Source organism: Tupaia chinensis, unplaced genomic scaffold (genome assembly GCF_000334495.1).
Source record: "Tupaia chinensis unplaced genomic scaffold, TupChi_1.0 Scaffold000044_1, whole genome shotgun sequence".
Classification (NCBI taxonomy): domain Eukaryota; kingdom Metazoa; phylum Chordata; class Mammalia; order Scandentia; family Tupaiidae; genus Tupaia; species Tupaia belangeri.
Genome location: NW_006159500.1, coordinates 1,513,510 through 1,535,384, shown reverse-complemented (window position 1 = coordinate 1,535,384; position 21,875 = coordinate 1,513,510). Strand labels below are relative to the sequence as shown.

Sequence of the window (21,875 nt, the reverse complement as noted above, 5' to 3'; positions counted from 1 at the left end):
GTTGGCCATGACGCAATCCCTTCTTTTCCATTTTCCTTTTGGGATTTTGGCCATACACACACACACACACACGTGTATGTCTGGCATGAGTTTTAAGCTGCTAGGTCTGGGACTCGAACTACAGTCAGCCATGTGGGAGTTCATCACCTTACCTACTACACCAACTGCTGGCCCACAGTAAGAGACTTAAAATGGTTATGTTGTTGTCAACCATAATAATAATTTATTTGGGATTTTATTCCCCTCCCTCTTCTAGTTACCATTTATTTAATTAAGAGTTGGGTGTTAGGTAGGGAAAAATCAAGCCTTGTAGAAAGATAAAATGGTTGAAAACGGGATATTGTGCTAAGTACAAAAGTATGCCATTCTGTCCGTATACTATTCCTCTTAGATTATTCTGATGTTTACTACTTTGCAAATATTTTATTAGATGAAAGACTCCTGACTAAGTAATTAACAGATACTTCAGTATCTGTACAGAACTTAAGTCTTGTAAATAAAACTCAGACAAATTGATGATTATAAGAAGGTTGTTTTTTATAATTTTCAGATACATTTGGAATTATAAAAGTTAATATTGCAGATTCTAAATAGAAATTTGTTTTGGAATGTAAATGTTTTTATTTTAATGTTTTTACTGAATCAGAAATGTTTTTCTATTTAGGAAGATGAACAAGCAAGACCAGACTACTTCATTAGGACACTCTTACTTGAATTTCAAAATGTAAGTACTTTACATTTTGAGACCATTGACTTCACTGTTTCACAGTTATATACCACAATAATTTTTGTAGAAAGAAATCAAAGAAAAATCTGATGGACAGTAAAAAATGTCAACTTCTTTCTCACCTCTTATTTATCTATTTCTGAAATAATAATTATTATTTTAATTTGCTATAGGACATATGAAGTCACCAGAGATAAAGATGAAGAGACAGAGGTTTTTAGAAGTTAAAAATAGCTTACCTAAAGTACTCAGTGAATGGCCAAAATAGAAGTTGATACAGTTTTGCTTATATTCCAAGTAATGCTTTTTGTTCAATACTTACAATAATTATTCTAAAAATATTTCAACATCAGGACTCTTTTACATTCTTAAAAATTATTGAGGATCCCAAAGACTTATTTATGTGGATTATATCTTTTTTTTTTTTTTTTTTTTGTAGAGAGGTTTAGGGTGCGTGTGCTTACCAGAGAGACAAAAAGCGAGAAATAACCCCCCAGAGGGGATGGCCACACTGCAATCTCTTCTCCATTCTCTTCTCAGGATTTTAGGCACATGTGCACACACACCTGGCATGAGTTTTAAACTGCCAGATCTAGGACTTGAACTGCATTGACTCTGTGGGAGTTCAGTTATGTAACTATTACACCATCTGCTGGTCCCAGTTGACTATATCTTTTAATATTTACTATATTTGAAGTTAAAAATGAGAAAAATTTTAAAAACATGAATATGCGAGAATGCATTACATTGGTAGTTTTAAAAAGGCAAATAAGGGCCGGCCAGTAGTACAGTAGTTAAGGTAACTGGATCCTATATGGTTGACTGTGTTGTTGGAGTGTCAGAGCCATAGGCTTGGAAAACATGCTAAGTGCACATGTGTGCATTCTTCATATCTCTAGAGGAGAATGGAGGAGGAGGGTTGATGAGGTCATTTCTCCTGGGAGGTGCTTTTCTTTTCTTTTCTTTTCTTTCTTTTTTTTAAGAGATATTTGCTATAAGGCAAAGACAGAGAGAAAGCAAAAGAAATCACCCCCCACCCGCCCCAGGGAGGATGGCTACACTGCAGTCCCTTCTCCTCTTGGGATTTTGGGCATGCATCCACAAGCACCTGGCATGAGTTTTAGGCCGCAGGTTCTGGAACTCAAACCACAGTCAACTATGTGGGAGACAGCAATGTAACCATTATACCATCTCTGGTCCTGGGAGGTACTTTCTTACCTACTTTCTTTTTTCTGTCTCTTGTCTCTGTCCAGTGTGTGCATGTGCCCTATAGCAAAAAAAAAAAAAAAAAAGCCAGCAAATAATACCTCAGTATTATTCTGAAAACAGTTTAATACTCATATACCCTCTTTTCCCTGCAAAAGGTGCGGGGAGGAGGTACCCAGACTGTACTTTGAAAATCACTGACATAAGACAAGTGGATTTAGGGTTAGACCAGTCGTTTTCTCAGTTTCTTTCATTTTAATAGATTTTTAAAAAGATTTATCGAATTTATTATTATTTTTAAAATTTTTCTACAGGGTACCATGTGAGCGAGAGAGAGAGAGAGAGAGAGAGAGAGAGAAAGCAAGCCACCATGCCCATGACTCAAACCACAGTCAGCCATGTGAGAATCCAGTGCCTTAATTACCATGCCACCTGCTGGCCCTCATTTAATGTTCTATTAGCCTTCTAATTGCAATAGACTCTTAACACAATGCTTGTGATATATTGTTAATCCATTTAATAGTGTGCATTAGTTAAATAGTATATATGGTATAATAAAGCACACATTTTGGAGGTAAGACAGCCTGGGGTTAGTTCCTACATTTATCACTTGCTGTGAAATTTTACTTATTTAATCTTTCTGTCCCAGTTTCCTTACCTATAAAATGAAGGTGATGTATTAACTAGTGACATGGTGGTTAAAGAAGCTGGATCTCACATGGCCGACTGTGTGGACTTGGACCTAGTGGCTTGAAAAAGCATGCCAGCCATATGTGTGTGCATGCATGCCCATAATTCTGGGAAGAGAATAGAGGAGAAAGGATTGTGGCATGTTCGTCCTCCCTGGGGGACGATTTCTCCCTTTCCCTCTCTCTTTCTCTCTCCCGTGAGTGTGTGTGCCCTATAGCTAAAACAAATGAAAAAGATTAACAATGCTTTTCTCTTGAGGAATAGTTACATATGAAGCCCTTACTTAGATCAATACTTCGCATGGGGTAAATAGTCAATAAATATAGGCTATTATTTATTTGGGACTTTTTAAATGAATTTTAAAAAATAATTATTTTATTTTTTAAATTAACTTTATTTACTTATTTTAATTTGACTAGAGAAGGACAGAGCAAGGAGGTGAGGGGGAGTGAGAAAGCAAACTGCCAGGTCTGGGACTTGAACCACAGCTGGCCATGTGGGAGTCCAATGCCTTTAGCCACCATGCCACCTGCTAACCCCATTTATCTGGACATTTGAAAAAATATCTTAGAAATGGCATTTAAATGATATTTTCAGCTTTGAATTTTGCGAATGTGTTTTCATAATTGTTGAATTTCTGTTTTCTTGAAGGAATCTCGTAGGTTGTATCAGTTTCATTATGTGAACTGGCCTGACCATGATGTTCCTTCATCATTTGATTCTATTCTGGACATGATAAGCTTAATGAGAAAATACCAAGAACATGAAGATGTGCCTATTTGTATTCATTGCAGGTACAAATGAAATTCTCTAGCTATATAATACAGTGTTTTTCTTTAAATTAGGTGTTAAATAAGTTTTTATTTCTACATTAATATGATCATTAAAATCGTGAATCTTTCTAGCCTTGATAGAATATCTTTGAGCCTGAGGTATTGTAAATTCATGTAATGTCATGTGGTTGACAGATTACTTAGAGTAATGTTACATTAAAACATATGATCTTCTGTTTAAAAATGGTATTCATGTAATAGAAAGGTAAAGAATATACTCTTCACTATTCAACACTTAGGGCATATAGTCACAAAGATGTCCCTTAGTATAACTTTTTTTTTCGATAGAGAGATTTTTGCTATAGAACACGTGTACTTACCAGAGAGATGGAGAGATAGAAAGCGAGAAATTGCCCCCCCCCCGGGGGGGGGGTGATGACCATGCCTCAGCCTCCTCTCCTCCATTCCTCTTTCTGAAATCTGGGCATACATGCACATGTGCCTGGTATGAGTTTCAAGGCACTAGGTCTGGGACTCAAACTAAGGTTGACCACGTTGGAGTCCAGTAACACAACCATTACACTATCTGCTGGTCCCTATGCTGTTACTTTTAAAGTTAATATCATAATATTGACTTTATAGTAAATAAAAAGAAAAAGTATAGGGCTGGCCTTGTAGCATGGCAATTAAGGGAATCCAGATCCCATGTGGCTAACTAGGGTTCAAATCCCAACGGGTGGTTTAAAAAACATGGTAGGCTTGTATGCATATGCATGCTCCAAAACCTGAGGGGATGGAAAAATGGAGGAAAAAGGATTATGGCGTGATCATACTCCATTAGGGTATCCTTTCAAAAAGTTCGTAGAGGGACCAGCAGTTTGCATAATGGCTATGTTGCTGGACTCCCGTGTAGTTGACTGCAGTTCGCGTCCCGAACCTGGTGGCTTAAAACTCACGCTGGGTGCGTGTGCTTGCGTGCCCAAGATCCCGAGAGGAGAATGGAGGAAAAGGGATTGTGACATGGCCATCCCCCCTGAGGGGTGATTGCTCACTTTCTGTCTCTCTGTCTCTCTCTGTGTGTCTGGCAAGCGCACTCACTCTATAGCAAAAACTTCTCAAAAAAAAGTTCGTGGAAAAAATGAAATTAAAGTACAGGTTATTTTGATGCTAAGAAATTTTGAAATCCATGATAGTATTTTCATAATACGTCTTTTCATAAACATTGACATGAGATTTAAAACATTTTTTATAGATGAACATACTTCGGGTCTTATCTAAGACATTGTTAAGTCTAAGACGTTATTTTATATACCCTAGAATGAAAAATCACTATCAATTATAAGGTAAAGAGGTTCTTTGTAAGAAGCTGTTGATGATTAACTGTATACTAGTTTTATAGTTCTTAACGTAGACTAAAAAGTGGGTTGTGGGGGAGACTAGCAGGTGGTGTAGTAGTTACAGCACTGGACTTCTACATGGCCAGCCAAAGTTTGAGTCCCAGACCTGGTGGCTTGAAAATCATGCCAGTCACTTGTGCTTGTGTACCCAAAATCCCAGGAGGAGAATGGAAGAGAAGGGATTGTGGCATGGCTGTTCCCCTTGGGAGGTGATTTCTCACCTTCTGTGTCACTGTCTCTCTCCTGGGAACACTTCACACCTCATGGCAAAACCTTAAAAAAGAAAAAAAGTTCGCGTCAGTTGGTGAAATTAAGGTGTCTGGATCCCACATAGCTGATTGTGTATTTTGTCCCAGACCTGGAAGTTTAGAAGTACTCTGGGCGCTTGTGTGCGCATACCCAAAATTCCAAAAAGGGAGAAATGGAGAAGGGATTATTGTGTGACCATTTCCCATGGGGGGTAGGGAGGAGAGATGTGTTCTCTGTCTCTCTCCAGGGGGTACATGTACCAAATTTAAGTAAGTAAATAATGGTGTTTAGAATTAATGGCAAACTCAGTGTTATTTCTGTTCCTGAGGAACATCAGTTTTCATGTTGCATCACCAGCTGTCATACCATGAAGGTGCGAAGTGTTCCCAGGAGAGAGACAGTGACACAGAAAGTGATAAATCACCTCCCGAGGGGAACAGCCATGCCACAATCCTTTTTCTTCCATTCTCCTCCTGGGATTTTGGGCACACATGCACATGTGACTGGCATGAAATTAGGTCATTTAAAGCTACTGAAATCTAAGTAGGGCTGGAAGTTAGTATTCTTACATTGAGGTAATATAAACTTGACACACTTTTACTAGAGATTTTTATTAAATTCTGTTTTAAACAGATTAGTTCATTGTAAGCATTTTAGAGACTAAGTTATTATTGTCCAATCTCTGATCATGAAACTACTAAGAATAGATATATCTTCTTTACATTGCTGTACATAAATCTTTTCATTTATTTAAATAATTTTTGTACTTCAGTTAGTCATTGCAAAATTAGTGTTTGTATTTGTAAGAAATTATAAACCCTGCCTTGGACCTTTTATTTATTTTAAGGGTTTTTTTTTGCTATAGGGTGCATGTGCTCATTAGAGAAAGAGAGAGAGAGAGGGAAAGTGAGAAATCACCCTCCAGGGAGGATGGTCACATGACATATTTTTTTCCTCCATCCTCCTCACAGGATCTTGGGCACACATGCATACACACGTGACTAGTGTTTCAAGCTTCTGAGTCCGAGACACAAACTGCAGTCGGCCATGTGGGAGTCCAGCACCTTAACCACAATACCAACTGCTGGTCTCTGCCTTTGACTTTGATGGAATGAATATGAGATTGTCTATTTTTGATTTGGGATAGTTAATTGTATATTCCTGGAGAGGAGTTAATTCTGTAATACATTTTATATAAAATAAACCAATTCTTTGATTTAAGATAACCAACTATTTTAAATTGAACTTTTGAGTTATTTCTGTTATCTGATTATTTCCTACTCAAAAGCCATGCAGTCTTATTTATAGTGAAAAGCAAGAAAACATTCCAGTTGGTAGGAAGAAGTCCTTAAATATTTTTGGTCTGATCAGAGAATTTAAGAATGCCTGTTTTAGTCCATAGATCACAAGCATCTGTCTGATTCTTGGATCCTTACATATTGACAGTCCTTTGTTCCCATCCTTATAACATCTCTACTTAAGATGACTTCCAAATTACAACCTGTGACTCTCCTCATAGAACATAGAATTCATTGTTATTCTCTCTCTTTCTTTTCTCTCTCTCTCTCTCTCTTTTTTTTTTTTGCTATAGGGTACATGTGCTTGTCAGAGAGACGAAGAGACAGAAGGTGAAAAATCACTCCCCAGGGGGGATGGCCACACCACAATCCCTTCTTCATTCTCCTCCTGGGATCTTGGGCACGCACACACACGTGTCTGGTGTTAGTTTCAAGCCTTTGGGTCCAGGCCTTGACCTCATTTGGCCGTGTGGGAGTCCAGCACACAACCATTACACCATCTGCTGGTCCCTCTCTTTTTAGAAAACTTTAGAAAGAAGGATTTTTGGCTGCACCAGATGGGTTTCTTTCTTTCTATTTTTTCTTAATAGAGAACATTAAAAAAAAAACTCAGTAAGACACTGAATTAGTGAAAGATACGAAGAATTGTACTAAGCAAAAGAAGAATGTAGTATCCACTTTGGCTTTCCTCTTTTTAAGCTAAATTGTATAAATGGCTTTAGGAATGTTATGGAAAATACCCTTTTAAAAGGAAAACTGCAGTGCGCCAGTTTCACATCTTGGTGGTTAAAACAGCCAGATCCCAAATGGCAGATATGTGGTTTCAGTTCTGGACCTGGGGGCCTGAGAAAAACTCGGGCATCTGTGTGTGCCTGTAGAGAAGAGGTGGTAGTGTGACCATGCTCCATAGGGCATGCTTTCTCTTGTCCCTCTCCCTGTCTTTGGCAAGAGTGCATGAGTCTTATAGCAAAAACAAACAAAAATAAAAAGAAAAACATGGGTCAGCTCCATGGAGTAGCAGTAATGCACTACTCAGGAGCAGCCAAATGACACATAATGACTATGATTTGAATCCCCAGCCTTATCAGCCTCAAGTATGTTGGTACACACAATGCCCAAGATCTGATGAACCAGAGAACTAGAGGGAGGGGATCATGGTGTGGTCAGACCTTTTGGTAGCTGCTTCTGTCCTTCTCTCTCTGTCTCTCATGCACATGATATACCATGAATCAAAATAAAGAATAAAAGGAAAAACACAGTACTTGATGATTCAACAAAATGTGAAATGTTTATAGTAGCTTTGGAATATAGGTATCATTATGAGTGGTACAGGATATTTTGAAACGTTATGTTTGGTATTTTATTAGATAGGTTGATATATATGAATTCCCTAATAGTAAAAGCTACCTGATTTCTGAGGCAACTTTTCTAATTTTATTTTGTAATTTATATTAGATTTTTTATTTTTTTGAGAATTTTTTGCTATAGGGAATGTGTACTCACTGAAGAGACAGAGAGACAGAAAGCAAGAAATCACCCTCCAGGGGGATGGCCTCGCCACAACCCCTTCTCCTCCATTTTCCTCTCCAGGTCTGGGATTTGAACTGTGGTCGATTACATGAGAGTCCAACAACATAACCATTATGCCATCTGTTGGTCCCTACATTAGATTTTTCTAAAGACCTTATAGGCATTACTTACTTCATAAAGTTGCTTTCAGTTGATCCCTCCAAGTTACTTGCGTGGTCAGTAAATGCCGGAGACACACACACTTGCCAGAGAGAGAGAGCGTGCGAGCAAGCAAGCGTGAGAGTGAGTGCAACGCCCAGTGGGGAGCAGTTATGCTCTTACCCTCTTTCCTTCTTTTCTCTATTCCATCAGATTTGGGGTATGTACACACACATGCCTGGCTTGTTTTTTAGGGCTGGTTCTCAAACCATCATTGGCCATCCAGCTCCTTTAACCTCTGTGTATGGTTTGTTTGTTTGTTTAAATATTTCCCCATTTAATATATCATGTACATCTTTGTAGAGCATATAAATATTCTACAATATATTATGACTGGTTATATTTTATATATTTAACTTTCATTATTATCATTTAACTTATTACTACTCTTCCCCATCCTTTTCCAGCTGTTTTAAAAACATTTTAAGTCGTGATAGCACATGGGCACGCATGAGTCAGAGAAGAAGAGAAAGAAAGAGAACTCATAGAACTAATTGTTACTCTCTCCCTTTTCTTTTCTTTTTTTTTTTTTTGGAGAGGTTTTTGCCATAGGGTATGTGCACTCACCAGAGAAACAGACAGTGAGACAGAAAGCATGAAATCACACCCCCCCACCCCCCGATGGGATGGTCACACCGCAATCCCTTCTCCTTCATACTCCTCTTGGGATCTTGGGCACACACGCACATGCGCCCGGCGTGAGTTTTAAGCCACCAGGTTAGGGACGCGAACCGCAGTCGATCACGTGAGAGTTTAGCGACATAGCCATTACGCCAATTGCTGGTTCCTCTCCCTTTTTTTTAAAGAGAGATTTTTGCTGTAGGGCATGTGCACTTGCCAGAGAGACAAAGTGAGAAATTACTCCCCTCCCCGGGGATGACCGTGATACAATCCCTTCCTCATTTCCCTCTCAGGATCTTGGGCATGAGCACCCAGTGTGAGTTTTAAGCCACTGGGTCCAGGACTCGAACCACAGTCAGCTATGTGGGAGTCCAGTGACATAACTGTTACGCCTCTGTTGTTCTCTTGTTATTCTTTTTTTAGAAAGCTTTAGAAAGATTATTGTCTCCATTGGGTGGCTTACTTTCTTTCTTCCATTTTTTTTTTCTTTTTTTAGAGAGGTTTTTGCTATAGGGCATGTGCGCTCACCAGACAGAGAGAGATAGAGAGACAGAAAGTGAGAAATCACCCCCCAGGGGAGATGGCCACGCCACAGTCCCTTCTCCATTCTCCTCTTGGGATCTTGGGCACGCACGCACACGCTCCCGGCATGTGTTTAAGCCACCGGGTCTAGGACTCGAACCGCGGTCGACTACTTGGGAGTCCAGTGACATAGCCATTATGCTAACTGCTGGTCCCTCTTTTTTTTTTTTTTTTTTTTTTTTTTTTAAAAAAAAATAATAAAAAAAAAACTTTTTTTTTTTTTTTTTTTTTAAGAAAGACTATGAAAAACTAATCGAGAAAGTGTAATCAAGGAACTATATTAAGCATTGCACTAAACAGAAGAGTATTGTATCTACTTCAGTTTTCCTCTTTTAAGCTTTAAATCCCATAAAGAGAGAGAGAGATGAGCACCTTCCACAAGGTCCAAATCATTCCATGATCTCCACTTCTAGTCTTCCAGACCATTAAGAAGTTCATGTTCCCCGTATGTTTTCAGGCTGATTGGGCCAGGTTTTTCTTCATTTATTTGAAACAACAATTTAAATGCTAGTGGCTATTCTTCATTATTTTTTAAAGCTGATTTCTGAGGCTAGTATTGATGAAATCTTTGAACACTAAGTAGGATTTCTAGGTTGAAGGACATAAATATTTTCGTACTTTTAATGCATATTTAAATTTTGTTATCCGGAAAATTGATGCCAGTCAATCCTACCACTTTCAGTATTTGAGTGTGCCTGTATCTGCATACCTTTCCCAACACCATGCTTCTTTTTCTTGTTGTTTGTTTCAATTTCCATGTGAGAGGCAAGCTTTATTTCCTTAGTAATTTATTTTCTTTTGTGAATTATTTGTACATTTTGCCAATTACTTTATACCAGGCAATCATATGATATATATGGTTTTATATATTTTTTATATTCTTTACATGTATGTATATACTCATGATACCTTTTGTCAGGCTTAAGTACTGTGGTTTTTCATGTCTTAATTCTGTCAATGTTTTGACTTATGTACATTTTAAATTGTCATGTAGTCAGGGACCAGCAGTTGGCGTAATGGCTATGTCGCTGGACTCCCATGTAGTTGACTGTGGTTTGAGTCCCAGACCTGGTGGCTTAAGCTCATACCAGGTGCGTGTGCCTGCATGCCCAAGATCCCGAGAGGGGAATGGAGGAGAAGGGATTGTGACGTGGCCATCCCCCCAGGGGGTGATTTCTTGTTTTCTGTTTCTCTCTGTCTTTCTGGTGAGTGCACATGCCCTATAGCAACCCCCCCCCCAAAAAAAAATTGCCATGTAGTCAGATTTGTAAGTGTCTTTATTTATGACTTCCATCTATTGAGATAAGCTTAAAATTAAAATCCTTCCCCAACACAACAGTGTGTCAGTTTTACCCATTTTTTTAAAAACACTTGTAGATTTATCATCTAAAATACATTTTAATCCATCTGAAATTTTGTGCATTTGTGTGGTTAAAGTAGGAAGTAAAAATCTGGTTTTGCTCTTTATTGATAGCTGACTTTCCCTGTACCAATCAGTTATTGAATGGTGTAATTGTCCCCCTTTGGAGAATCCAGCATTATGTAATAATACTTAACATATATTCAGATCTTTTCTGCTGTGTTTGGTTGTTGATCTGGTTTGCTATATCTTTATGATATTATATTTTGAACTATCAAATTTTAAATATCTAGCCTTAACTTTTCTTTTTTTTTTCTTGAGAGCGAGAGAGAGATTTTTTTGCTATAGGGTGCATGTGCTGGTCAAAGAGGCAGAAAGCAAAACATCACCCCCTACTCCCAGGGGGCATGACCATGCCGCAATCCCTTCTCCTCTATTCTCCTCTCGAGATTTTGGGCATGCACGTACATGTGCCTTGCATGAGTTTTAAGCTGCTGGGTCTGGGACTCAAACCATAGTCAGCTATGTCAGAGTTAGCTTTAGCAATTCTTAACTAAAATTCTAGAAAAAAATTAAAATTTTTTTTACATTTTCGCCATATGTGTGTATGTGAGAGACACAGAGGGAAAATGAGAAATCATCCTCAATAGGGATGGCCACATCATAATCCCTTCTCCATTCTCCTCTCAGGATTTTGGGCATGCATGCACATGTACCCAGTGTGTTTTAATCCACTGGGTCTAGGACTTGAACCTCAGTTGGCCATGTTGGAGTCCAGTGCCTTAACCACCACACCACCTGCTGGCCCTAATCTAGAAATATTCTGATATATCAAATTCACAAATATCTTATTAAAAATTAATAATACTGATTTTTCTTATTAAGAGCTTTTTAAAAATTAGCTTGTGTATAGTGTTTTTTTCTTTTAATTTTGTCAAAGTGTATGTGCACTGTATCAGAGAGAGACAGAGAGAAAGAGACAAAGTAAGAAAGCACCTCCTGTGGAGTATGGGCACAGATGTACATATACCCACTATGTTTTTCAAGCCCCCCTCTCTGGGACTCCCAACTACCCATTTCTCCATGTGGGGTCCAGCTGCCTTAAACACTGTGTCACCAGCTGGTCCTCTTTCATCAAGAGTGTTTAGGTTACATGTTTAATGAACTACCAATACTATGTAAACATTTTAAAACAAACTGCAACTATTTTTCTGCCTACAAATTATCCTAGTGATGTCAGTAACAGTTTAACTACTCAGTGATTTTTCAATGCCAATAGTTAAGAATCAGTCACTTTTAAAATATGGACATCCCTTAGTATTTATAGGAGATTGGTTCCAGGGTGCCCCAGTTTATGAATGCTGAAGTCCCTCACATAAAAGAGTATTGAACAGTCAGAACTCTGGATCTGCAGAACCCATGGGTACGAGGCTGGACCTATTTGTCATGTTTTAATACAGTACTGGGTCTGTAGATGGCGTAGCAGTTACGTTGTTGGACTCTCACATGACCAACCATGGTTTAAGTTCTAGATCTGGTGGCTTTAAAATCACACGGGGTGCATGTGTGTGTGTGCCCAAGATCCTGGGAGGAGAATGGAGAAGGGAGTGCTGCCCAGCCATTTCCCCTGAGGGTGATTTCTTGCTTTCCCTCTCACTCTCTCTCATTCTCTTTGGCAAGTGCATGTGCCCTAAGGTAAAACCTCTTAAAAATAATATATATTTATATGCAGTACCTTTGGTAATTTACTTTACATTCTCCAGCTCCAATTCGTTTTGCAGGAGATGAGAGCACATCTATTATTTTCTTTTGGTAAAATCACTGGTGTTCAAACCAGTTTCTAGGACTTACAAGATTCTTCATCTTTCCTGTACCTTTCAGTCCTGTAGATTGAAATATTGTATGGTTTCTTCCTCTAAAATGTAAGCACCATCTTGAACATGGAATAAATTTATCTCTGCAGGATATTGTTCGTTAGACAGGAATTTCTGAGATAGAATTAGATTTCCAAAGTGAGGCCTTGTTAAGTGTTCTGTGAGTTAATCATGGGTTTACTAAATAGGTAAAATTTTGTTGAGTTTCTTAAATGGCTTCTTGTTTCTGAATATTAATATGTCTATCTACATTTATGTTATAGTTTTTTTTTTAATTACAAAAATCAAACTGTTTTTCAAACTTTATATCCTTAGTGCAGGCTGTGGAAGAACAGGCGCCATTTGTGCCATAGATTATACGTGGAATTTACTAAAAGCTGGGGTAAGAATAATTTTTATGTAGCATTATTTCTGACTGATATATTATGATTTTCAAATTTAATGATTAATTGCAGTAATTCACCGCATATATTTTGTTACATTTTTTTCAGAAGTAGTTTTACTATGTAGGAAACAAAGGTAGTAAAAGGTATAAATAAATGCTGCATATTAACTTGAGATGATGCTTTGGGCAACAGGGTGTAGGACGAAAAGTTCCAGGTGTATGAATACCCACATTAGGGATGTAAACCATATGTTGACTTTTTCTTTTTACAAAATTCCCATTGCCTTTTATATTTATTCTAGGTATAAATGTATTCCGTTCAGTGAATAATTATAACTATTGGAGACATTACAGTGTAGTGGTTAAGAAGGTTGACTGGAGCTAAGCTACCCATATTAAAGTTCTGGCTCTGTCTTTTACTAGCTATGGATCTTGTGCAAAATACTAATCCCACCATGCCTCAATTTCTTCATCAGAAAAAATGGGGATCATAGGAACCAACAGTTATTGTAATGGCTATGTCGCGGGACTCCCATGTAGTCCACTGCAGTTCGAGTCCCGGACCTGGTAGCTTAAACTCATGCCAGGCACGTGTGCATGCATGCCCAAGATCTCGAGAGGAGAATGGAGGAGAAGGGATTGTGGCGTGGCCATCCCCCTGGGGGGTGATTTCTCGCTTTCTGTCTCTCTCTCTCTCTGTCTTTCTGGCGAGTGCACGTGCCCTAGCAAAAACCTCTTCAAAAAAAAAAAAAAGAAAGAAAGAAAATGGGGATCATAGTAGTAGTAATGCATAAAAGTAAAATAACTTACCCTTTGTTGAGTTCTTTAAAACTATGTGTGGCACATAGCAAAATATTCAATTGATTGTTTTTTATTACTGTACTGTTGTGATTGTTTGTACTGTTATTTCCATGAAATTGTGTTTTATACCTTGTGGGATACAAAGACAATTAAAAACACACAGCTGTTCACTGCAGTAAAAATTTGATTCTTTTGCTGGTTCCATGTATGTCTGTTTTCTGTGTATTAGAGAGCTTTATAATCTTTTATTGCTTTATTGTTTCTATAAATACATCAACATGTGTCTTGTATATGACAGGATTAAAAAAATCTGTTTTTATTTCTCTACTTCTTTCTCTTTTTTTTTCCCTCCTTGCCATCTTTTCTTTTTTAAATTTTTACTAGAGAATCATTAAATTTTTAACATTTTATTTAAAAAAGCCTTTGGGGGCCAGCAGATGATGAGGTGGTTAAGGCACTAGACTCCCACATGGCCAACTGGTTCGTGTCCCAGACCTGGTGGCTTGAAAATCATGCTAGACATGTGCGTGTGTGTGTGCCCAAAATCCTGAGAGGAAAATGAAGAATGGATTGTGACATGGCCATCCTCCCCCCATCTTGCCCCCAGGGGTTGATTTCTCACTTTCCCTCTCTCTGTGTCTCACCTTCTGGTGAGCGCACGTGCCCTGTGGCAAAAAATCTTAAAACAAAACAAGACAAAACTTTATGGAGTTAAATTTTGCTGTTGTTAAATTTCATATTTGTATAATCATTTTCTTTACTCATATGAAGAATTTTAAGTGAACAAAATTCGTCTGTGATTCAATTCCATTTTAATTGAAAGATTAACATTGAAATGTGAGGAGACACTTAAATGAATGCCAGCAAATGGATAAACATTTGGGCATTTTTAAAGTTTTGAATATAGTCCCCACTTGGTTGGCTTTGGCTACTTAGGCCTTGGGTTAAATCTTGATATTAAAATCCTTTGATGTATATAGGACTCCCAAACAGTAAACCTGGGAATCATTCTCAGCTCTTCCATCTTCATTACTCTGAAGTACTGTGATTACCAAGTACATATAGTTCTACTTCATTATACCTCTGTCAGTTTCTTCTTTCATGTTGTCATCTTCCCTTTTATATAAGTTGCCAGAATAACAGATCTGCTCCTGTAAGAATTATCTGTTGTAGTTAGAGTTATCTGTTGTAGTAATTCCAATTCTAAATGTACAAAAGAACTATCTAGGATATTTTACTGTCAGTCCCCAGACTCAAGTCTAGAGATCTGTATTTTTACCTGGCTCTTTTAGCTAGTCCTTATGTGGCCAATCCAGGAGACACTGGCCTGTAGAATAAATTTAAACTGTTTTGTTTATAATCTTATCTCAGCAGCCTTCTCTCATTTGAGTATCTTTTCTTCTCAGGCTTTTTCCACATCTAACTTCCAAATTGCTAAAATAGATTTTATATTAAATCTGCTATGCCTTTGAGTATTTCCTTCATATTTTTAAGGAATAACCTTTTCATATCCAGCCAAATTGTCATGGCATGCACCCATCAGTGTCAGTCACAGCCCATTTTCCCCACCACACTGCAGTCATATTTTGGCTGGATATATCTGTTCACATATCTGGCTCCCCAGCTTGACTGCTGCAGTGTTCGATAGGTGATAGGTAGTGCTCAGTAAAGGTTGCAAGTTATCCAGCATGTATAGAAGGGTTATATGAAAAGCTGAAGACTATTATAGTTTTCTGAATAGTTGTCCAAGGTTTATGTGTTAAATTCTTTGTTTTAGAAAATACCAGAGGAATTTAATGTATTTAATTTAATACAAGAAATGAGAACACAAAGACATTCTGCAGTACAAACAAAGGTACAGTTGTTTGTTTTGCTTTATAAACTGTATTTTCATAAATGCCTTCTTGATTTTCTTCTTTCTTTTTTGAATGTCTTTCCTCATTTATCCCTAATAGGAACAATACGAGCTTGTTCACAGAGCGATTGCCCAACTATTTGAAAAACAGCTACAGCTATATGAAATTCATGGAGCCCAGAAAATTGCTGATGGAGTGGTAGGTGTTTATGGCCTATTAATTTCAGTAAACTTTTATTTTTTTCCAAGATGTAATATTTAGCTGTCATCTTATGTTTTATCTAAAACAAAAATAGTATTATCATTTTTGCCTGTTTTAACCACCTCTTGTTTCCTTTCTAATTATAATTGCATTGTCCCTGAATGTACTGAGGGTTTTTTTGGGAGGGGGGGTAGAATTTTTTTTTACATCTTTATCATTATGTTGTAAAAAAATTATGATTATGATTTATGATTATCATATGATAAACCAAGCATGAGGAAATGAGTTGCAAAGCTTACAGCCTTTTTTTTTCCTTTTTTCTCTTTTAAATGGCTTTGTCAATTTTCTAGAAGTTTTTTTTGAAATTTTTCGGTTTTCTAGATGAGAGATTTGTTTCCAAATATTGATCTCAATGTGTTAAAATAATCTACTTTTGGTCTGTATTAAGAACTGTTTTATTTACTAGCCAAGTGACAATTTATGTTTTTATTTATATATATATGACTTCATCCTTATTTCTTTATTAATATAGGAATTATTTTTCAGTAGTCCTCATAAATTGCCATCTCTTTTTCCCTTTAGTTTAACTAAATCCTCTTACAGCCTGTTTATCTAGCCAAATATTTAATAGCATAGGATAGAATGTTTACATATTGTTTGTGTGATTTCATTTAATTTGAAACATTTACTGCTTCAAAATGCTGAGTAGGCTATATTCTTTAAACTTTGAAAAAAAATTTTCCCCCCATAAGCATAAGATTAGTTTCAGAGTTAAGGTTTTTATACTCTAGAAATATAGTTGTCTCATATTACTATTTCTCTAACATATAGAAGGTGAAAATACTTTAACCATTATGTTTTATGAAACTTTTCTAGGTTTTTTTGTTGTTGTTGTTCATTTTTGTTTGATTTTACTGTCAGAGGGCTCTAGCACTCACCAAAGATGGAGGTAAAGAAAGAAAGCACCCCCACCCCCATGGGGTATGGTCACAGTGCAATCCCCTTTCCTCCATCTCTCCATCCTGTCAGGATTTGGGTCACGTATGCACACACACCTGTTATGTTTCTCAAGTCACTAGGCGTGGGTTAGAATCATGGTTGGCCATATGAGATCCAATTCCCAGTGCACAGAGCCTAGCTGTTGTATCACAGGGCCAGTCCTTAAGCCATTACAATTTTTTAGTGTATAGAAAATTATTTTATTGCAGTAATTTTTTTTTTTTGAGAGATTTTTGCTATAGGATGCATGTGCTCACCAGAAAGCCAGAGAGAGACAGAAAGCGAGAAATCATTCCCTTTCAAGGGGAATGGCTATACCGCAAACCCTTCTTCTCCATTCTCCTCTTGGGATCTTGGGCACGCACACACACACACACGCCCAGCATGAGTTTAAGCCACTGGGTCCAGGACTTGAACCGTGGTTGACTATATGGGAGTCCAGCGACATAGCCATTATGCCAGCTGCTGGTCCCTTATTGCAGTAATTAATGTTGTATTTTTTAAAACTATATTTGAACAATATCCAAGAAATATTCCATTATATTGCCTCACTTTCTTATTTCCATTTTTCTATTACCTGGTCTTTTTTTTAGATTTCATTCCATTTCATTCAGTCCTTATTTATTAGCCTGAAATTTACAGTGGGATTATAATTCTTTTGTAGGCTGTTTCTGTTTAATGGGTCAGAAGTTTACAGATCACTGAAGAATATAAGAAAAAGAGCCATACATTGTATGAAATGAGATTAAATAATTTCCAATAGCAGATAATTGGTTTCTTCAAACCTTTCTTTTTAAACCACCAGACGTTAATGAGGTTTCTCCTCCACTCCCCTAATATCCCGTCCCCACTTCAAACAAGTCATTAAACAATAATTAATGTATTACTAGAGAATTAGGTAAACCTCAGATAATAGCTCCAAGGCCAAAATAATTTTGCAGAATTGCAATGTGTTCAAGAAACCAGTTATAGTTTAACTGGATTAGATTTCCAACATGTGGATAACTTTGTTTCTCCAAACAGCCTTCATTTAGGAAGAGGCCATTCTTCCAATATGTGAAGAATCATAAATACACTTCCTTCCCAGTCACCGAGGAAGAAATGTCCTCTCTTGATGGGCTGACACTATTTCTTTTTGTTGCTTTTTTCCCTTCTCCTTTCCATGGTTTCCCCCTTCCATGAAACTTCTTTAAACACATTTGATCATTCTTAAAATCTTGAAGCTCATCTCTGTAGAGGCCAAGAAAACAGAGTGTCCCCATGAGTGCAAAATAGGTGTGATTTGGATACCAATCATAAGTCTCCCTCATCTTGACCAAACGCTGTTCACTGAACAGTTTCACCACTTTCATGGATTTGGAATCAGTAGACCTGGTGACTTCCCCAAACAACTGGGCATTGACACGATTCATGCTCAAGGCGTATTCCGAAAGTGAAGACATTTCTTGAGTGCCAAAGTGCAAGCATTCTTCTGGCCCCAACCTTCCTCACCTTCCTTCAAACGTATTTGCTTGGGCCAGTCTTGAAGCACAGTGCATAGAAAGCCGGATACTACATGATCAACCATGGTTTGAATCCTAACCTCAGCTACTTGGAAAATAAGCTTGGGCACTTGTGTATGAATGCCCCAAATCCTGAAGGGCTAGAGAAATGTAGAAAAAAGGAGTGGGGCATGACTATGTCCCACTCAGACATAGCACTTTCTTTCTCTTTCTCTCTATGCTGAGTGCATGCACCCTCTGTCAATTAAAAAGACAGCTGGATTCCCACATGGTCAACCCTGTGGTTCCAGTTCTGGACTCAGCAGATTGAAAAACATGCTGGGCACCTGTGCTCAAAGTCCCCAGAGCAGAATGGAGGAGAAGGGACTTTGGCATGGTTATCGTCCCTTGGGGGGTGCTTTCTCACTTCTATTTCCTACCACTAGCAGGTGCATGCACCCTACTACAAATTAAATAAATAAATAAGTGTGTGTGCGTGCCTACGCACATGTAAAACTGTTTTTGTAGGATTTCATGCCTGACTCAAGACCTTAAATCACAGTTAGGGAAAATGTAGAATCTAAAAATTTGGGAATAGATATTTTAGAATTATATGATTGAATAAAATGATTTGAAATAGATACTTCCACTCTGAAGTTATGCTGTGATAAATAACAGTAAGTCACCACTTACTATTTCTCTGATGTAATTCATAAGTAAAAGTTTTTATTTGCTAATTTTTTAGCTTTTGTTTTGTTTTGTTTTGCTGTAGGCTGTGTGCATTTGCCAGAGAGAGAAAGAGAAAGTGAAAGAGTAATCACCCATGATGCCTTCTTTCTTTTGTTACATGTAGTCATTTGCCTACAAATGTTTCTTTCTTTCTTTCTTTTTTTTTGAGAAGTTTTTGCTATAGGGCGCTCGCCAGAAAGAGAGAGAAAGAAAGAAAGCGAGATATCACCCCTATAGAGGGGATGGCAGCCACCAGGTCTGGGACTCAAACCGCAGACTACATGGGAGTCCAGCAACATAGACATTACACTAAATGCTGGTCCCCCCTACAAATGTTTCTTTTCTTTCTCTTCCCACTTGTTCCCACTCTTACAACATCCATTCCTTTTTTCTTTGCAAAACAGGGTTTTACCGTATTGTAATCCTTGACTCAACCACCAGCAGCTTTTAGGATAGGCAGAGAATTGAACCCCAAGGCTTTCCATGTAGTCCCAGCCTGTGGAGCACAGCATTATTGTAGCAAACAACATGTCAGCTGATCCTCCAATTCTTTTTATCGGGTGGGTGGGGGAGTAACCAAAATCTTACCTATTGCTCATTAACATTCTATGTTCTGCATTAATATTCCTCACTTCTTAACATTTCTCAGTTATATATTTTTTCTTCTATTTCTTCCCTAAGTGAGAGAGACAGATAAACACAGAGACAGCACTCACCACAAGGTCCTGTCACTGTTCCACCACCAGTTTTAGCTAGCCCTGGACCATGTGCACGTGCGCTCCTGGCACACTCAGGGCAACCTCTAGATGCAAATCTGGAGCCTTCCCATGTGGGTCAGCCTTACAGAGCATCATGTTCTTTCACTGTGCCACAGTCTGGCCCTAATAGTTTTCAATTACATTTTTTTTTTTTTGAGAGGTTTTTGCTATAGGGTGCGTGCACTCACCAGACAGACAGAGAGAGAGAGACAGAAAGCAGGAAATCACCCCCCAGCGTGGGTGGCCACGCCGAAATCCCTTCTCCATTCTCCTCTCGGGATCTTGGGCACGCCCGCACACGCGCCCGGAGCGAGTTTAAGCCGCCGGGTCTGGAACTAAAACCGTGGTCGGCTACATGGGAGTCCAGCAACATAGCCATTATACTAACTGCTGGTCCCCAGATTACATACTTCTTGAAGTTAAGTAGCATGTCTTTACATTTTTATATCCTCTCCATTGTTGACTTCATTCATGGATTTCACATATAGGTCCACAGTGCCTTACCTTCAGTTTTACAATCCAAAAATACTCTGAAAATTTAGGGTTTTTTTTTTTTTTTTCTTCCCTTTTTTGTGTTTGATGTCATACTCATTTGGCAGAAACACCAATGTTAACATCACTTGAAGCAATTTATGTGGTACTACAAAAAAATTGCTGTGTTTTATAAGTAGAAATACAGTCTTGTGTCACTTAGTAACAGGGATACATTCTGAGAAATGTTTCATTAGGTGATTTCATCATTGTACAAACATCATAGAACGTGCTTACACAAACCTAGATGGTACAACCTACTGTACACCTGGGCTATACGGGATAACGTTTTACAGTCTATGGGATCACCTCCACATATGCTATTTGATGTTCACATCTACATGTCATTATGCAGATATGATTGTAGTTCCTTTGAGGTAGTTTCAGGTAACTCACCATCAAGTTTTATTTTGCCTTCTTAATGCACATATTTACAGATACTGGTATAAAATGTTAATAAATATTGTGGGAATATAACTTTATTTAATGGAAATAATAAGCAAATAGTGCAGTATAATGTCAGCGATACCATTACAGTGCAGTGAGTCTCTAAATTCTGATAATGTTTGATGATATAAAACTGTGGTGACCAAAAGCTTTCATTTATCCAAGGTGATATTTTTGATCGAGGTATGATAATTAATAGTGCTACCTTTTCATTCTCAAAGAAGCCTGGATTTGTACCAAAAAAAAAAAAAAAAAAAAAAAGACCCCCTGCCTGTAGCCGATGATTTTTTTTAGAATGAATTTTTAAATTTAATGTATTATTTATTGTTATTATTCAATTCAACCAGAAAGAGAGAATGAGAAAGCAAGATCTCGGGTCCAGAATTTGAACCACAGTTGACCATGTGGAAATCCAGCACCTTAACTACCATACCACCTGCAACAGGTGCCTCCATTATGATAGGTGGCTTTTGTTAAGGATGAAAGTTTCAACTCTTGGGATGTAACTGTTGTTATGGTCAGGTAGATGTATAATACAAAACTTTTCTAAACAGATTATATAACAGGAAACAGAGCACACTAAAAATGCTGGGAAGTTGAGATATTTTAATTTTCCTTTAGTTGGAGTACTTGAAGCAACAGTTAAAAAGACAAGCTACCTTGACGGGCATGGTGGAAGTGCCTTTAGATAAAAACAAAAGCCAACTACAGTTTTGGAGTTTCTTAATTGATAGTAGAAGTTGAGTATCCTTTATGTAAACTGCCTAGGGCCATAGGTGTTTCATATTTTGGATTTTTTTTCAGATTTAGGAATATATGCATAAACTCTAAATATCTTAGAGATGGGACCTTAGTTAAAACATAAAATTCATTAATGTTTTATGTACACCTCGTACACATAGTGAGGTTATTTTAGATCTTTTTTTTTTTATTTATTGGAGAGATTTTTTTGCTATAAGGCACATGCACTCGCCAGAAATACAGAGAGAGACAGAGAGACAGAAAGCAAGAAATTAACCCCCGGGGGGATGGCCACACCGCAATCCCTTCTCCTCCATTTTCCCCTTGGGTTCTTGGGCACGCACGCACATGCGCCTGGCGTGAGTTTAAGCCACTGGGTCTGGGACTCAAACTGTGGTCGACTACATGGGAGTCCAGTGACATAGCCATTATGCCAGCTGC

The 21,875-nt window shown here is 37.9% G+C and overlaps 1 protein-coding gene and 1 pseudogene across 4 annotated transcripts in view; one reads left to right on the top strand and one right to left on the bottom strand.

Moving 5' to 3' along the window:
• PTPN12 (protein tyrosine phosphatase non-receptor type 12) overlaps window positions 1-21,875 on the top strand; it is a 125,515-nt gene that overhangs the window by 78,148 nt on the left and 25,492 nt on the right. For 3 of the 4 annotated variants that reach the window (XM_006140775.3, XM_006140774.3, XM_027773345.1), the window contains 5 exons: window positions 665-724; window positions 3,275-3,417; window positions 12,821-12,887; window positions 15,469-15,546; window positions 15,647-15,745. In XM_006140775.3, coding sequence (XP_006140837.1) covers window positions 665-724; window positions 3,275-3,417; window positions 12,821-12,887; window positions 15,469-15,546; window positions 15,647-15,745 — 447 coding nt within the window. The remainder of the gene's footprint in view (window positions 1-664; window positions 725-3,274; window positions 3,418-12,820; window positions 12,888-15,468; window positions 15,547-15,646; window positions 15,746-21,875) is intronic. The other variant, XM_014589368.2, reaches the window with a different exon arrangement.
• Window positions 17,812-18,202, bottom strand: LOC102468368 (28S ribosomal protein S33, mitochondrial pseudogene; annotated as a pseudogene).